Raw genomic sequence first — 18383 nt, forward strand, 5'->3', positions numbered from 1 at the left:
GAATGTAATCTAGAAATGTGGAAATAAATAGGAGAAGGAGATGAGGAGTTGCAGGTGTTTTTCTTTCTGGGTGTGGGGCTTCAAGACGAGAAGTGGGGAGGTCAGGGATTGCTGTTTTCCAGTTAAGCCTTATAGTGCTGTTTGAGTGTGAAACTACATGTGTATAATTGGACTTAAAAAATGAAAGTGGAAAGTGTGATTCAAGCACAGCTGTGTTAAGGCAATTCTAGAAAGTCAGCGCTCATTGTTTAATTCTTTCTAGTACAGTTTAATGGTTTCTTATGAAGACTTGCCTCTGCTTCTTTCTTTGCGTTCACCTACTGTCTCTGTTTGGCATGATAAATTAGTTCTGCTAGGGGCTTAGGAGCAAGATATGGTTCCTTCCCTTAATTTCCCACTGGGAAAGAACAGAGCCCTAGTTTGGAGCCACCAGTCTTTAAATGCTTGGTAATAGGTTCTGTGCTTGAACTTGGCCAAAGACCAGAGTAATGTCCTATCCAGTTGTTGGATTCAGGTCTCCTGAAGGAGTCAGGGAGAGGAATTTATTGTGTGTCGTCCAGAAAGAGCCTTTTGTGTGTGGCCAGACTCTATTGCCATATTTGTAGTTTTGGGTTTTTTTTCTTCCCGAAAGTCAGATCTCCTTGTGGATATGGTCAGCTCAGGTTTTGTCAAAATTTATTCTGTTTCAAGATAGACTTGGCTGGATTTTAATATACAAGTCCTCTGTTCATCTAGTAGGCTGGCAGGATAGGAAGCAGACCCGGGATCACACCTGAGTGGGGCAGGCCCAGGACTGGGACTGTTTCTCTTGGGACAGAGCCTGGACGTTTTCTTCCACACCCGCTAAAGGACACTCACTGTGGTGGCAAGCCTGAAGGTTCCTAGCCCCTGGCGCCATCCTCAGCTCTGCCTTGCCACCAGTCTGCTTTTCTCCAAGTTGTAATAACGTGGAAATGGAGTTGCATTACAGTTTTATAATTGCCTAATATTTTGAAATGATGGAAATTATTTAGGGGACATGTGAGTATCATGACAAAATAAAAAATCTTCCCCTACAGGGTTTAGGACAATCTCTTAATATTTTTTCTTGATGAAAACTTTCTTATGATTTGTTTCATTTCCTTAGAAATTCAATGAAAAAGATTTGGAAGCAGTACAGCAGAACCGGTGTTTAATGACTGCCGAGGATCTTGAGTTCGGGAGCGAAGGCTTAATAACAGAAAAGTGCTCTTCTCAACAGTCACCAGGCAGCAAGCTCATCTTCTCTCAGGTAAGCTTGACTGAAATTGGATGTTCACATGCGAATGTATTCATATTCTCTTCTGAAACGTATTTGATAACTCCTCGGATCTAGCGATCCTCAGATGTCTTCTTGCTGATAATTGAGCTTATGACAGGCAGGACAGGGGGTTCTCTGTCTAGCCACCCTCAGATTAGCATTCTCCAGCTGAGCGTTTGTGTTTGCCCTGCACACAAAACCGAGAATTGGCAGCTTGTTAAGAGAGGAGCCTCACATTTGCTCTATTGGGGTCACCTCTCAAGAACTGTGTGGTCCCAAACATCTGGGGGATTCTTCTGTTGAAATGCATGTGAAGAGTGCCCCAGCAGGTGGACCACTCTTATCTGGCCCCAGATTATTTCGGGTCTCATATTTTCCATCTCCAGTAGCAGCATTTGTTACAGATTCCTGCAGATACCCTCTGTGTGCCTCTCTACCTAGGGGGCTTTTCCCTCCCTGTTCACCTGCTAACTCCTGAGGGTTCCTGCAAGTGTTGCCCTTCTATCTCTCTCCCTGTGGGCCCTGCTGAGAGGGGAGCCTCCTCTCTCTGGCCCACAGCCCTGTCCAGGCCCTTGCATTGTGGCACGTGCTCCTCATGTAGATCCCACCTTTCTGCTTCCCCTCACTTGAACCCCAGTGCAGCACCAGGGCCAGGTACTTTGCAGGTGGCAATTGGCACTCATCCTTGAATCCCAGCACAGCCCAGTGCCCGGCTCTGAAAATGGTAGTTGAATCATGCAGCGAGGCAGCCAGACATGGGAAAGCTAAGGAGTTGGCTGTAGCCAATTTTTTTTTTTTTAAACCTACCTCTAATTAAGTTCATATGTGCAGAAGACAGAAGACTCTTATGCAAATGAGTTCTCTGATGAATCGCTCTGATTGTGACTTGTGGTTTTGTGAAGGGTGTTTCTCAAAATAATTACAACTGGAACATCAGCCATCAGAACAGACTCAGGCAGTTGGTCTGGAGTGGGGAGATTGAGGCCTGCTTTTTGCCAGGCATCCCCACATCCCCAGGTTCCTGGATCAAGGGCAGGTCCCAGGGCAGTGGGGTGGATGGAGTGGATGGGCCTGGGCTCATTTTCCAATGAGTGTAGCAGCATTTCAGTATTTTAGCAGCCAGTATCATCTGGGGCACTATGTGCCAGCTGTGTCAGACCTGGTCTTGGTGTGTCATTGGCTGAACATTTAGGATGCTTTCTCACTGTGTGTTTGTCCCTTTGCTGCTGTCCTTGAGAGTGTCAGTATGGGGTAGTGGAGTCTTGGGCTGGGCTGGGAATCTGGGGACCTGGATTTCTCTCTGGGCTCTGTCATTCCACATAGGTAGTAACCTTGGGCAAGTCTCATAACTGAGTGTTGGAGGGCTAGTATTTTGTGATTTTAACTTGCATTTAGTTATTGGATCTTGACCAAAATTAGCTGGGCTGTTAAGATACACATTCACCTGTAATAAGGTGGTCTATTTTGAAACAAAGTCGCAGACAATCTAGTTTTTCAGAGGGACATATCTTTACTAAAATGAATTCATTTAATTGTTAAACTTTGCTAATTTGAATCTCATTTTAGTCGTGTAAGAAGTGTTGAACAAAATGTTTATAAACTTACTGAATGATTGAGTATTTTCCAACCTAATGTTACTTATTTTGTCATCTATACATTTTGTTTTTATTTTGTGCTGGATGATATCTGTACCTCAGTAATATCAGATCCAAGTGACATTTAAATTACTGTGCAAAATACCTAAGAATTTTAGTAAAGATTTTAATTCTGTTCTTCAAAACTAATTGCAAAATGTAAAATGTAGATAAAGAATTATAAATTGTCACTTAAGAATTGTAAATCTGTAGGTGTCAATTTAAGATCTAGCTCTTGCAGCTTTATATATTTTTTTTCTTTCCAAGAGAAGTATGCTTTTCAGATTGTAGTCCTTTCTTTGTAGAAAATGTGGATTTTTTCCTGCTACGCCCTTGGTTGTTTTGTGTTGACCTAGGAATTATCCTCTGCCCATTTCTACCAAAAGCCTGAAGCTGTGATGATGTCTCCATAGACTCTGGGTAGTCTGTTTTCCTTCTAATCATTGTGTGATCCCGAGAATTAATGCTAGATGATCAGGGAATTGAAGGCGAGAGAATAAAACACACTGACCATATTTGACTTGCTACTACCAGAGATTTATAGCTTGGTTATTAACGTGGTTGGGACATCGGTGGTGAATTTTCTTAAGTATTAAAATAAATGTCTTTGTTGCAGGGCTGTGACCTAGCTACTAGAAACCATCTATCTAGGAAGCTCCTAAATTGCCCTGATTACCAAGAAGTGATCCATTAGGCTTTCTTTACATGTCTGCTGCCTCCTCAGAGTGTGGTCTGCACATGACATGTATTTCCTTCAAGTCGTTAAGAAAATGGTGGCAATACAAAGTGCCCACTTTGGTGTCAGAATGCCATTGCTGCTCTTTAGTAGCTCCGTGACTTTGGGCAGGTTGCTTAGTCTTTCTGAAATGTACCTGTGTAATCTGGAAAGTGGGGAATTGCGTGCCTTCCTCTGAGAGTATTAGAAGTAGTGTAAGAGAGGAGGTAAAGGTTTTGGGGTTATAAGCTGTGGAAGCCCACATTGAGTAGTTTGAGAAAAACATCAGTAAGGGGATCCCAGCTGGGCAGGACTAGAGGCTCTCCCAGACTCCAGGCAGGGGTTGAGCAGCTACAGCTGGGGAGGGTAAGAACCGGGACAGTCCCTTGGACCTTGAGGGCAGAAGTCATGGGCTCTGGAGCTCTGCTTTTGACTTTGACCCTGTGACTCCAGATGTCTGGTGTCTTGGAATTCTTGGAATTTCCTAGTCCTCCAGGGCTCAGGACCTGTCACAATGGAGTGGTGTCTTCCTAGGACTTGCTTCCCAGTTTTTAGGGACATTCTTAGGCAAGGCAGGAGAGTGTGCCATCACTTTAAGGGCTGCGGAGGAAGTGCAGCAGGGTCAGACACAGTAGCTATGAGATGGCGACAAGCCTTCTCTCTGCAAAGGGCCTGGTGGGGTGGGGCAGCTCTCCTGAGTGGCCTAGCCCTGCCTCTGAGCTGGGGCACTCTGCTGGGTTGTCAGCTCTGCAGAGGGAGCCCAATGACTTCATTCTAATGGGGTATGATTCTACGTGGGGAATAGGTGATTGATGAAATGGGACCCAAATGGCTCTGAAGAGTTCATTTATTTAACATGGGTGAGCAATTTGCTTCTAGGAAGACGTTGACTCACCCTGACTTCCATTATGCAAAATACCCACAGGAACCTCTGCTCTTAAGATTCACATCAGTCCCTGTGTTTCTCTCTTACCTTTTTAATCATCAGCTCAGCAAGTATTTGTGATAGCATTTGATTTGTAGCAGACACTGTGCCTGGCTTGGGACAGTGCTGCTGGCAAGTCATCCTGACAGCGAGCAGGTGATGGCACACTAGCTCTGGGTTGCAGGTGAGCCTGCTGTGTGCCTTTGCAGTTGGAGAGTTTCCTAGTGAGATTGGCCCCGGGCGATCCCTAGAGGCCCTGAGTGTGTCAGTGTGCAGTGGCAATTGATGCACTGTCTCTCCTTAAAGGCAGGAGGGGGATGAGGGCAGGAGCTGAGGAGAGTGGTGGCCTGTGAACCCTGGTGAGGGTTGGGAGTGGCCTCTAGGAAGAAGGGAGGGAGGGAGCTGAGCAGGGCACTTGGGCCCTGCTGGGGCAGTGGCTGGTCCCCCTCTGTGGCTTAGAGCCCAGGTTTCAGATATCGGGTTAAGAGATAGAGTCCAGGGCTTGGATTTTTTCACTGGACAGTCCACCCACCAGAAATCCACATTTCCTGATCTTTTTTTCCTAGCCCTTCTTGATTGGCTTTGAAGTTATATATGTGCACAAACTCCAACTGGACCTATATTAGCTGACTGGACTGGAACAAGTTAACTCTGTTCCCTGAGAAGCAGTTTCATTATCCAAAAAATGGGAAAATGAATGTAGTCCTTTCAGCATTGTGATGAGAGATAAGATCTTTCAAGTATGGAGCACAACACTTGGGGCCTGGGGACTAGTTACAAATGGCATTTATGAAGTGTTGACTGCACGCCTGGTATCATTCTGTGAGGTTCATATAGATTTAATTCATTTGATCCTCTAAACAACCCCATGTGCTTTAAAGAATTATTCCTTCATTTGGATATTGAAGCACAGAGAGGTTGAGAAACTTGTTCAAGGTCACACACTTAATAACCATCACTTCCCCTCTTGTTAGGTGCTCCAGAAGCAGTAGGTTTTCTTATTTTGTCACTATCTTTTCTTTTTCTTTGACTGTCCTTCACGTGGTCTAAGTAAGGGCGGGGCAGTGATGGGTGGGCCAAAGAGCACAGGCCCTGGAGTAAGCCCTGAATCAGAACCCTGACCTTGGGCTGGGCATCCTGTTAGTTTTCTTTCATTGGTGAGAAAGTCCCACATGATGCTGTTGTGTTTAGAAGGCATTGAGGAGCCCCTGGAACTGGTTTATGGCATAATTTATAATTTCTGTCGGGCTGGTGACTGACTTGTCAGGACCAGCCTGGTGGCTTAGCCTTGCAGACCGTCAACGGCAGGAGCTGCCTTGGCCTTGTCTTGTTGGGCTGGAAGCACAGTGGGGTTCTCTTGGGCCCAGGCTCTCTTCTCTTTGCTCCTCTGAATCCCTTTGGTGGCCTAACTAAAGCCGAGGACCCCCTCCATGAAAACACTACATGCACAAATTATATGCAGAGAGTTATGAAGGGAACCAAATATTCTTAAGTCCAGTTTTCAAAATATCAAAAATTATGCTATGGAAGTGATACTTTTTCTTGTGTTAAATAACACGGTCTAGTGGTGAGTACAGTGACTGCTGTAGCTTTGAAGTGGTGATGATAATTTTTTTCAGTGCTGGGAATGGAATCCAAGGCCTCGCACATGCTAAGCAGGCACTCCCCCACCGAGTCACACCCCTGGTCCCAAGAATGAATATTTTGAGGTATCAGTGATATGTACAAAACAAATTATTAACTGTATTTTTTTTAATGATAAAGTTGTAGGAATGACACCAGTACTGTCATTGTTTGGAGCAATAACAGTGTTCCTTAGCTCGTAATTGAATTTCAGCTGAGGCTAATAGAAATGAAGATAGAATTTTTTTTTTTTCCTGATCACATTCTTGCGACCCTTGAATTTTAGTGAGGTGTGATCTGCTGTCCTGGGTGGTGTTTTGAATTCAGGAGGATACCTAGGTCAATGTGAGCTACAGATGCTGTGGGCAGCCTGTTTCTCTGTTGACTAAGAGCTCTCGTCAGCACTTGGAGGGCACCCAACTTGTCCCCAGTGCTGTGGATGCTGTACCCATTAACTTTATTTATTTCAACATTCTTTTTTTTTTCCCCATGGTAGTGCGGTCTTGGTGTGTTGTCCCATGCTGGCCTGAAACTTGTGATCCTCCTGCCTCGACCTCTAAGCAGGTGACTTTATAGGTGTGCAACTCCTATCAAGAAATGTTTTCACGTTGATAGAAAAGTCACATGATTAAAGGATTATATTTTTTTCTGAGTCATCTGAGAGAAAGTTGCCCAATGGAGTCCTGTCGCCTGTGGACACTTCAGTGTGCATTTCCTGTAAACAAAGACATGCAGCCCGCCCACCTCAGCCAGGAAGTCAGCGCAGACCCATCCTCTCTTCCAGTCATCAGACTCCACTGTATTTAACACATTGTCTCAGTCAAGCCCTTTGTAGCAGGAAGGTGTGTGCGCTTCTGTGTCAGTGTCACGCCTTGCGTCTCAGCCTCGATTCTCTAGTCTGTCCTGTGGTTCCTCAGCCTTTCCTCGGCTCTCTGACCCTGATACCCTGGAAGTGTCAGGTCGGTCCTGTCCTAAGATGCCCTTCAGTTTGGGTGTGCCTGATGTCTCTGTGGTGACTGGGGTGACAGGGGTTCTGGCTGTGCGTCTTTGGCAGGAATGTAACAGTGGCCATGCTGTGCTCTTCTCATGGCGTCCTGTCCCATGGTATGTAATTTCCGTTTGTTCCTTTGCTAGCCAGGCTGACTTTGCGAGTTTGGGAAGGTGGTGTCTGCCAGTCGTCTTGACTGGTGGTTGCTCTTTTTTTTCTTTTATTAAATAGATGTTTTGCGTCTGTGTAAATATCCTGATCTCCTACTGGTTTTAGATTCTTTTTTGTTTCTTAGTTGAATTATTTATTACCACCATGGCGGCCAATGGTGATTTTTCTAATCCATTGTTCTTTCTACACATATTATCATTTTATTGTAATGAACAGTCTTCTCCTGTATTCATTCCTGTTAGTGTGGATTTATGAATTCATATTTTATTCAGTGGGTTCTAATCCATTACTGTCATCCTTTATCTTGATGTTCACATTGTCCCAGGTTTGATTGGCTGGTGGGAGCCTCTCTTCTTTTGTTTTTTTTGATACTGGGAATTTGAACCAGGGGTGCTCTATCACTGAGCTACATCCCCCAGTCTTTTTTATTTTTTATTTTAAGGCAGGGTCTAGCTAAGTTGCCGAGCCTACCCTTGAACTTGCCATCCTCCTGCCTCAGCCTCCCAAATCACTGGGATTACAGGTGGGTGCCACTGTGACTAGCTGTGGGGACCTTTTCAAATGGGCCACTGTTTTCTTTTGACAGCATTGCAATACTATTTAAGCAGTTCTTTTCTTGAAACTTCTTTTTGTAAGTTTTATTGAAGTATCATTGACAAAGTAGAGTGATATGTTTAAAGGTCTACTCCCAGTGCTAGTCAGTTGACCTCTGTACTTGGTACTCTTTAGGCTTGGGTTTGTGAGTTTCTCTTCTTTGAAGCAAGAGCAGGTGCAGCAAGGCGTTCTTGTAGTGTTTTGGAAACAATGGCCAGCAGCCCCGAGGAGTCACGGGTTGAGCAAGGGTGAATCGGGTGGCTGAGGAGTCTTTCATAACAGCTTCTGGGTGTTTGAAGCACAGCTTTGAGCTTCTAGGTAAGTATATTAGTCAGATTCACGTCACTGTAATAAAGCACCTGAAGTGACTAACTTGTAAAGATAAAAGGCTCAGAGGTCTAGAAGTTCTAGTCAAAGACAGAGTGGATGCATTGCATTGGGCCTCACTGGGGTAGGTATGTTGGTGGGCCGCGGCAGGGAGTGTGTGGAGGAACAAACTGCTCACCTCCTGCCCAGGAAGCCAAAGAGAGAAAGAAGTGGTTGGGGGTGCCACAATTCCCCTCTGGGCACACCCACAATAACCTGAGGATCCCAGACCAGGCACCACTCTCAAAGGTTCCACCACCTCTAAGTAGCACCACCGTGGGGACCAAACCTCTCACACACTGGGCTTTTGGGGTACACTTCAGATGTGTGCTGTAGCAGGCAGCGAGAGGCAGGCATTCCCCGTTCCTCCTGCAGGTGGTGCTGTGTGACTGTGGCCTGAGCCAGAGCCTGGTCCAGGGCTTCACCTTTGTGTGGTTCAAAAAATAAATAAATAAAACACACACACACACACACACACACACACACACACACACACACACAACTGGTCACATATGTTTGTATGATATAAGGCTGTCTTCTTAAGATCCTTCCCCTAAAGTCAGATGTCCACCATCATTTCCAGGAAAAGGAACAGTCAGACTATGAAAAGCTGATACAGGTCTTACAGCAGGAGCAGGACATCTATGCCCAGCTGGTGAGATCTCTGCAGGACTCAGACAGGTAAGGCCTTCTATTTGGACATCACACGCCTGTGAGTGTGGGTGAGCGTGCACACAGTTTTTGGAAAAGCTGATGGACCCTGAGCCGGAGAAGCCATCCCAACATGTGCTTAAGAAGTGTACACAGTAGTCAGGTAGTGATTGTCTCCTTACAATACCTGTTATACCTGTTTTCTAACAAGAATTGTCTGATCTTTGGCAACTAAATTAGATTAAAAATATAGTGTTTACTCATATTTCTAAATACTTTATCACATATTTAGAGAGCACTTCCCTGTGTATTATCTTACATGATCTTCACAGCTATACTGTGAGGTAAGTGAAAATATTCTCCCTATTTTACATGAATCCACTGACGCTAAGAGAGGTTAAGTGGCTTGTCCAAAGTCACACAGGTGTTGTGAGAACTCTGGGACACTAACATGTCTCTGTGTCTTAGAGTGACTTGTGTCTGCAGGATGGCTGAAATGATTTGGTGCCAGTGAGGGGTGGGGAAGAGAGCCATTTGTGGGCCAGGGGTCTTGGTATAGTCCCGGCTCCCCTGCCCTCTGGTTCGGTGTCCCCAGGCAATTGGCCTGCTGTGGGGCTCTGTTTGCAGGACTGGCCTCAGGGATTTCTTGCATTAAAACCCAGCTCTCTCCCCATGGGAGTGGTTCAGTTGAACGGATGTGACGTCTGGGACTTGTTTCAGAACAGTACAGAAGCAGAGGAAGTAGGTGGGGATGTCAATGGGCGGAACACGGTCAGCCCTGGCTCCCTACTTGTTGGGACATGGGGTGGGCGGATGAGGAGGAGCTCATCCCATTGCTTTGTCTTTTTGTATGTGTCCAAGGTTTCCCATAAGAAGAAGCTAAGAACCGTCACCTCTCTTTCTCTCTCATGATGCCCTTTGCTTTCGCCGTGTTGCTGGGCCGTCTCTTCCTGCCTCTGCTGTCCTGTCCTCTGACCTCTGTGCTCCTGACCCCACCTTCCTGCTGTGTCTCCCACTCCTCCTTCAGGAATAGCTTGAGTGTCAGCCTCGTCGGGTGCCTGGCTGACCCCCAGTTCTGCTGCCCCTCTGCATCTTCTCTCTTGACTGCCTGCCTGATGCGTGGGTGTCTCTGCTGTTCCACCTGCTCTCCTGGTCTGGGAGCTTCCTCAGGACCAGGGGTTCCTCTGCCATCTGCAGCTCCCAGAGTCTGGGAAATGCTCTCTGCAGGAATGTCTGTCCCTAGCACGGATCGTCCAAGTTAGTAGATAATTTCCAGATTTTAAGATCTGAAATGAGTTTGAAAAAACCAAACAAATACTGATGAAATTTGGGGCGTAGGCATCTCTGAAAGTGAGCTTTTTCAGGAGACCTCAGCAGCTGGTCTCTTTCACCAGAGGAGGGGTTCAATCATGTGGGGAAACTGCACAAATTTCACTTTAATTGCGCAGCTTCTCTGGGCGGGAGAGGTGCTGTGGGTAGATGTGTTTGCTCTCAAGCCCTCTCCACAGGAATGGCTCCGGGTTTCACAGGCTCTTTACTAATGAATAAATACGTGGATGGGACTGCAGTGGGTCAGGGCAGTGGGTAACCCATGCTCAAAAGGTTTCTGCACATCTTCAGACTTTGTTTAGGGGTAGCCAGACCTGGTCCACATCTAGCCCTGCCACTCAGCTGCTCTGGGCTCTTGGGAGAGTGTTGTTGAGTGGGGATGTGGCCTGCTTACCTACCTGCACAGCAGCTCACCCATCTGCTTACCTGCCATGTGCCTGCTTGCCTTCTACTTCCCACCCACCCACCTACCCACCCTCTTCCTACCCTCCTCCTGCCCACCTACCTTACAAGGTAGTTTGGATACAAGGGATGATAGTGTGTAAATTCCTCATGCTGCCTGACACATAGAAGGTGTTCAGTAAACGTCAACACTTGTTGAGAATAAACACATGGGAAGCTTCCACATGCCTCAGTACCCCCATATGCGTCAGCTTAGCATCCAGGGCATTTTGGGATCCTCAGCCCTGGGCATATCCAGGAGGAGTCCCCACGTCTAACTCTACCACTGCTCTCTCTCGGGGAACTGGCAGTGGGGTGGTGGCTGCAGACCAGGGTGTACTTGGAGTTTACACAGACAGGGAGGAGGAGGCTCGTTGGTTCTTTCACCTTTGCTTTCTATTTTTCATTGCTCAGACGTGGGCGCTTTAGCTCATGTGACAGAAGTGCTCCTTAAGGCCTGTGGTGAAGGGTGATCAGAGCCTGACCCCCTTGGCTTTGTAGCCCAGGCCTCGCTGCCACCCCTGCATCTTGAAGGCTAGTTCAGCAACACTTCCTGTAACCAAGGGCTCTCAACCTCAGCAGTACTGGGACTTGGGGCTGGATGGCTTTTTTGTCATGAGGGGCTGCCCTGTGCATTTTAGGGTGTTCAGCAGTATCTCCGGCTCTGTCCCCGTGTCAGGAGCACACTCACTCCCTCATCCTCTTGTGGTACCAAACATGCCACCAGGTATTGCAAAATGTCTCCCAGGGGAGCAAAATCATTTCTAGATGAGAATCCCTCTTGTAACTCATGAGAATCAGAAATTTTGGCTCATAAATATCATCTTTTTTGTGGGAATTGTTGGGATATGCAGGAGGAAGGAAATGGTGTTTGCCGAATATCTAGAATGTATTAGGCACCGTGCCAAGCTCTTTCCCATGTAATAGGACTATCATTTAATCCTCAAAACAGTTCAAAGGAAAGGTATCATCCCCGTTTTACAGATGAGGTGTTTGACTGACATGGCCACAGAGGCAAGGTTAAGATTAGTGGTGGCCTGCTGTTTTGAGCTGGGCTCTCTGACTCCTCCTGGCCGCCACCCCTACCCCGGCCCCCTGCCCCAACCCAGGAGGAAGGTTGCACAGGCTTTTGTTTCTTTCTGAGCAAAGCACTTTTTACTTCTCACCTTGAGAAACTTCTGGAGCTGGGAAATGACGAGCTCCAGGGCGGCAGCTGTGTGCTTTTCACCCTGTCAGAGGGGGAAGGGGACCGTGGCAGTTAGCTTTCCCTGGCCCCGATGGTAGGAGCTTTGCTAAAACAGTCTCCCCTTTTCCTCTGGTCAAATACCTCAGCAGCACAGCCACATCCAAGTAAGTGCTGTGCTCCTCTGGAAGGGCTCCCATCAACTGTACAAATTGATCATCGGGACCGCCAGTCAGGCCCTTGGCCATTCGTGAAGGGTGCCTTGCAGTGAACTGTCTTCAAAGCAACAAGCGTAGAAGATTGGACGGAATGGTTTACTTTCCTTCCAGTATGTCTTGATTTGTGTGCAGTTCGAGGGATGGAGCTGGAGAACAGTCTCTGAAGGACCAGTGGGGCGTGAGTGTGGCACACAGAAGGGGAGAATCAGATGGAAGCTTAGGGGCTCTCTCCCTAGAGCAGTCTGATAGTCATCAGTTTTGAAGCTTAGTTTCAAGGTGCCGATGGACCCTCTTAGGGAACTGTAGGATGGACGCTGGATGGGGAATGATAATATTTCTCAGTGATTTTATAAAGGAGGCTTTCAGATTTGTTAAGGTGTTTTAGGAACCTTAAAAGTGCTTGTGTGCTTTGACCTGCTGGTAGCACTGCTTGGAATCCTTCTTAAGAAAGCAGCCCGGGAGCCAGGCCACACCTAGGTTCAGGCTGTGCAGTTGTGAGCTGGGTTTGAGTATTCAGACCTGTGCCAGTTCTCATCTGTTGAAGTCCAAGGCCTGGTGTGTGGATCTGCACTGTCCACTGGAATACCCAAGAGCGGTTAGTTCATTTAAATTTAAACTTACTTTAAATGTAATGAAATTACAAACATTTACTTCATTGGTGCACTAAGCCACATTTCAGATGTTTAGTAGGTGCATTCTAGTGGCTACTGTATTAGACCCTGCAGATACAGACTGTTTCTGTCTTCAGGGGAAGTTCTGTTAGCCAGGGCTCTCCAAGATGAGTGCACACTCTGCGAGGTGTGTGTCTGTGTGGCTTCCCCCAGGTTCTGAGCTTCTCATTTGCACATATTGTCTACACAGCTCAGCAGCGCATTGTGCTGATCTGGGTGTGAAACCTGACCCTCCCTCTTCTAGAATAAAAATCCATGTGCCCTGTGCAGCGTTGAGTGATTCTGTTGGCCCCTGGATTGGTCATTTTCTCTTACTGTCAACTCCCTCTGTTTTTTCTTCTCTCCTGCCTTTCCCCTTTCCCCCCAGGATGACCTCTTTGATGGGAACACAAAAGAATTCCTTTCTCTCTGAAGCCTGGGTGTGACACTCAGACCTGGAGAGTCTCCCCTCCATCCAGCCTTCTCAAGGGGTTATTCCAAACAGAGGAACATGCTAGAAAAGCAGGTTATTTCCACCTGGTTACATCAATAGCAAAACTTGGAAATGATCCAAGTGTTCTCTAATAGGGAATGAGTTAGACTAAATGGAGGGACATTCACCTGACATAATTTATACAGTCATTAAAAATGGATGTTGCAAATAATTTCCACAAATGTGGGGAAATATTTAAGCAAGGAATGCACAATTCAGCATTTATTATATTAATGTTGAAATTTTCATAGAAAAAAAGATTGAGGGGAAATATGGTCTGCAGTGTTTTAATTGGTAGTGGGGATCATGATAATTTTTGTTCTTTTTATACTTTTGTATTTTAAATTTTCTGTGAACATTTATTTCTGTAAACATATACTTAACTTTTATAACCAGAGAAAACACAAGTAGCATAAAAAATCACAGAAGGGCTTGCTGGTCTTTGCTTGTTAAAGCACTACTAGGACTATTTTAAAATTTCTGATGTCTTGTTATGTCAAGTATGGACACCGTGCAGGCAGAGTTGAACAACATTTTTGCCCTGCGGAAGCAACTGGAACGGGATGTGCTTACGTATCGGAATTTGCAAAAGAGCCTGGTGGAGCAGATCAGCGAAATTCGGAGGCGGGAAGGTACACACTCTCTTCTTTGTACTTCCTGTTGTTTTGTCCACCTGGAGAGCCTTGGGTGAACTTAAGAGAGCCCTAGATCTTTATGAGGAGATGGAGCAGCCACAGGATTTCCTCTGGAGGTCATTTGTGGGTGATGGTGTTGATGTTGGCTTGCCCATTCTTCTCTGTCTAGCTTCGGCCTTCCTAGCAGAAGAGCCTAGTAAACTGTATTAACACTGCAGAAGATCCATTGCAGGGTGGTGTCCCTACTGCTTCTGCTATTTTCTGCATCATTTGATACTCCCAATTCTAGGTAACCTTGGGGACTTGCAAACCCCTCCCTCTCTCCCTGCCTACCCCCTCATTGACTGGCTCAGTTTCCCATGGAACCCCTGCAGAGGTCCGGAACGGCAGACACAAAACATGCTTAGCATTGCAGGGCGGTTTCATTCAGGGAGGGCTACAGGAAGAGAGCCCGTGTGGCCCTGCTGAGTTCTCATCATGTGTATCTGGCCTTGTCCTGTGCTAGACTGAAGCCCTGAAGTCTGGGTGGTGCTTATTGCTTTCTGTAGCTCTAGCTCAGTGCCTGGCACACATGGTAGGAACTGGTTATGGCCGTGGTGGGTTGACATTTCTTGGACTCCTGCTGTGTACAGGGCACAGGCTTTTACTAGGCTCCGCCCTTCTCACCCGATTCTCCCAGTCACCCCATTAGGCACAAGTGAGGAGGCTGAGCTGGGGGTGGATTGGGTGGATTTGCCTGGATGTGAGCCAGGGTGTCCTGAGGTCTGGCTCTTCCTGTCATTGCCACAGTCATGGTGCTCCAGCACTTAGCCATGTGTATTTTCAAATGAGCTACTGTTTGTACTTGTGGCTTTCTCAGCAAATGTCTTCCCTCTCCTCTGCTTCTGCCCCCTCTGTTAGAATGTGTCCTTTGCTGCGGAGGAAGCCAATGACACATTCTAACCGAGGTGACCGAGGCGCTGTTGTCTTGGCTCCAGCAGGCCGCTTCTGCACTTGGTGTACTCGCTTCCACGAGGGCTCTGGGGCCAGTAAAAATACATCGGGCACTTTTATTTCCCTTGAGTTCTACCCTTGGGGTCACATCTCATTTTCCCATATTCTCACCTAAACAGAATCACGCTCATTTAAACTGAAATCACCATTTGCTTGTGCCATTCAGAATGGTCTCCAGACACAGCACTTGATATGCAGATTATAATTCAGAATTGGCCAACTAAAGCCTACAGTCCCAGATGAAACCGTGCACTGAGATGGTAGCCTGTGGAGCAAGGGAAGGTTACTTTTGCTCCAGAGGTGGTGCTGTAAACTCCCATGTGCTTCTGTACCCTCACCCGCCAGCCTGCCACAGAGTGCTTTAGGTGGATGGAGCTGGGATTGGTCCCGGAAGATCTGTTCTGATGTTCTTCGTTTCACCCCCCCCCCCTTTTGTTTTTGGACAGAAGAACCATTTTCATTTTATAGTGATCAAACGTCTTATCTAAGTATTTGCCTTGAAGAAAACAGTCAGTTTCAAGTGGAGCATTTTTCTCAAGAAGAACTTAAGAAAAAGGTATTGACTTAATAACTTTCTTTCTTTCCTTTTTTCAATTTGTTGTCTCTGGGTTCCTGATCACAGAGGTGTGATTCTGAAAGTCCCTTTACTCCTGTCATCCAGGGTCAGCTCTTAGCCCCTCCACACAGAGTGAACTTCCTTCCCCTCAGGCGAAATTGTACCTAGTTCAAATTGATGTCCTCCCATTCATGAGGGGCTGTAATTATTTGTCCCTAGGCTATGAGCATCTCAACCTTAGTGATCATGTCTTATTTATTTCTAATGTCCCAGGGCCTGCACACATTAGTAGGAGCTAATAGATGGTTTTTGAATGAATATGATTCCAGTTTGATCAATGCGGGAAAGGATTTTCAGTTTGTCTATAGGTGTTATGATGAGAGTGGTTTCAGGGTTCTAAGAATCCTGGTTAAGAAATAAGCCATGTGAACACAGAGGAGACTGTTGTACATTGTGAAATTATCACATACATGGGACGGAGATTCAGTTTCTTTCATGTAATAATTCACATTCTGGCCAAGAGGAAAGAAATGGGAACAAATAATTGCAGGATGGAGTGCAGAGGTTGCTGTGGGAGGCAGCTGCTCGAGGTGCAGAGACAGCAGAGGAGAGTTCGTTGCTGCTTGCCTGATGGAGGGAAGCTTCCCAACAGAAGTGACATTCCAAGTGGGTTTTGAAGGATAAATAGGAGTGTATCCAGGTGGCGGGTTTTCTCAATGGAGAGAAAGCAGAACATGTAAGGCAGCGAAGTAAGTAATAGCAAGGAGAACCATAAGACTTTGTGAATTTGGGGGGCTGGGGTTGTAGCTCAGTGGTAGAGCACTTACCTAGCATTTGTGAGGCCCTGGGTTTGATCCTCAGCACCACATAAAAAGTAAAACAAATAAAAGAAAGGTATTGTGTCCATAAAACAACAACAACAAAGAATTTGGGTATTTCGGGAGGAGTGGGGCAAGGAGTCTCTAGTCAGCTCTTTTTTTTTTTTTTTTTTAATTTTTTGTTTTAGTTGTAGATGGACACAATATCTGTATTTTATTTATTTATTTTTATGTGGTGCTGAGGATCGAACCCAGTGCCTCATGCGTGTGAGGCGAATGCTCTACCATTGAGCTCCAGCCCCAGCCCTCAGCTGTTTTTCTGAAGATGAGGAAAGTGGAGATGGTGGTAGCTGCTGTCCGGCCTGCTGTGATGGGGCCAGGGCAGCAGGTAGTCGCCTGAGCCATGTAGAATGTTGCGCTCTTCCCACCATATCCTCCCGAGGATTGGACCCAAAATTTATTCATGTTCAAAATACATCAAATATGCCCGCCATGTGTAGTGAGGGTGGGGTTTTCTACTTTATTTGAAGGCCCAGTGACCACTCCCATTAAGAAGAGTTTGAAAAGTCACAGGGAATTGAAGCTGGCGGGGAACGAAGATGGTGGCTGCTCAGTTGCCCCTGCAGCTGACCTGTACTGCGGGAGGAGCCCTGGCCGGGAACCTGAGGGGGTCTTCCTTCTGTCCTGGTTCCCTCTGGGGACAGTTGTTCCTTCCTACCTGAGCTGGCACTGTGGCTGTTCTTTTTCATGCGGTTCCCTAGATACTCCGACTCTGGGACCCTGGGAAGTAGTGTCTTCGCATCTCTGGTTCCTAGCTGTAAGGGTTCACATACCATTCTGTCCTCTGCCTCAGGATCTTTGAGGGACTGATTGACTAACTTGCAGAAGTATGTTAGCAGCCATAAACATTCTTTGTAATGGACGGCTGTCATTACTGACACTGCTAGGTGAAAGGAAGGTCTGTGCTGTAAAATAAGGCCCTGGCACAGTTGTAGAAACTTCACCTCTGGGGTGTTTCTCCTCCAGAGGCCTCCAGTGCAAGGCAGAGATCGCGTTGTCTGTCATTAACTGAGCCGGTGTCAGGGACATGTTAGTGTACCCCGACCACGGTCATGGTGAGTTTTCACAGTAACCCATCCGACAGATGAGGAAAATGAAGCTTAGATCAGGCAGCTTGCTGAGGATCACTTTGCCTTAAAGCAGTGGCTCCACCTCCCTGCTCTTATCTCTCAGGTCAGTGAACTTGTACAGCTGGTGAAGGAACTCTACACAGACAACCAGCGCCTGAAGAAAACCATTTTTGATCTCTCCTGTGAGGGTTTCCAGGGAAATGGCAGACCTGAGTCAACAGAACAAAGAGAGGTAAGAAGCAGCATTCTCATTGTCATGTGCTGATTGCAGAAATTTACTAACCCCAAACATTTCTCAAGACTGCCTCTGTTCTGGGGAGGTCTGTGACTGAAACTTTCTTTCTTCTGTGGGCGGGTGTTGAGGACCTTGTTAGGTCAGTAGGTGTGTCCATAGGCGTCCTACAGTTCAGTTCCTGTCTCCATGGGTCACTATTGGGATGCTTTCGACAATTGTCCCGCTCTGGGATCTGTGTTGCAGATGGCACAGCTGGATGAGTGTTGTGGTCTCAGAGGGATCTAGAGAGTTTCCAAATCACCCAGATAATTTGGGTAGTGTAGAAACAGCCTTAGTGAATCCATTCACATTCAAATACATGTGCAATTATATACTTGCCCTGAAAATTCACCTGGATGACTTCTGGGTCTCGTGCTGTTCTTTGTGCTATGTTGTCTCTCGTTTTCTCTGCTCCTAACCTGTGCTGTATAGTGGGAGGACCCTGAAGTCGTGCTGGCAGGGAGGCGGATTGATTTTCTTCTTCTAGTCCCTGGCTTGCCCGCTCTCCCCAGGAGGGTTGCTCCATGCACAGAAGACTGGGACTGTTGCCATCAGGTGCAGAGGACCTTTTTGTACTTGGGTCCCTCATGAGCAAAACAACAATCTTCTTGGTTGGGGTTGTCTGGAACTCAGCCTGGAGCATCAGGAAAGTGCAGGTCCCTCGTTCATAGTCAACGTCATTTTTGGGGAAAGATTTGTCAGCCTTAAGTTGTCTCC

At 46.6% G+C, this 18383-nt stretch overlaps 1 protein-coding gene across 6 annotated transcripts in view; it reads left to right on the forward strand.

Moving 5' to 3' along the window:
* Window positions 1-18383, forward strand: part of Cdk5rap2 (CDK5 regulatory subunit associated protein 2) — a 186539-nt gene that overhangs the window by 88655 nt on the left and 79501 nt on the right. For all 6 annotated transcript variants that reach the window (XM_076845603.2, XM_077108812.1, XM_076845608.2 and 3 more), the window contains 5 exons: window positions 1127-1270; window positions 8879-8976; window positions 13762-13892; window positions 15335-15444; window positions 17496-17624. In XM_076845603.2, coding sequence (XP_076701718.1) covers window positions 1127-1270; window positions 8879-8976; window positions 13762-13892; window positions 15335-15444; window positions 17496-17624 — 612 coding nt within the window. The remainder of the gene's footprint in view (window positions 1-1126; window positions 1271-8878; window positions 8977-13761; window positions 13893-15334; window positions 15445-17495; window positions 17625-18383) is intronic.

Source organism: Callospermophilus lateralis, chromosome 2 (assembly GCF_048772815.1).
Source record: "Callospermophilus lateralis isolate mCalLat2 chromosome 2, mCalLat2.hap1, whole genome shotgun sequence".
NCBI lineage: Eukaryota > Metazoa > Chordata > Mammalia > Rodentia > Sciuridae > Callospermophilus > Callospermophilus lateralis.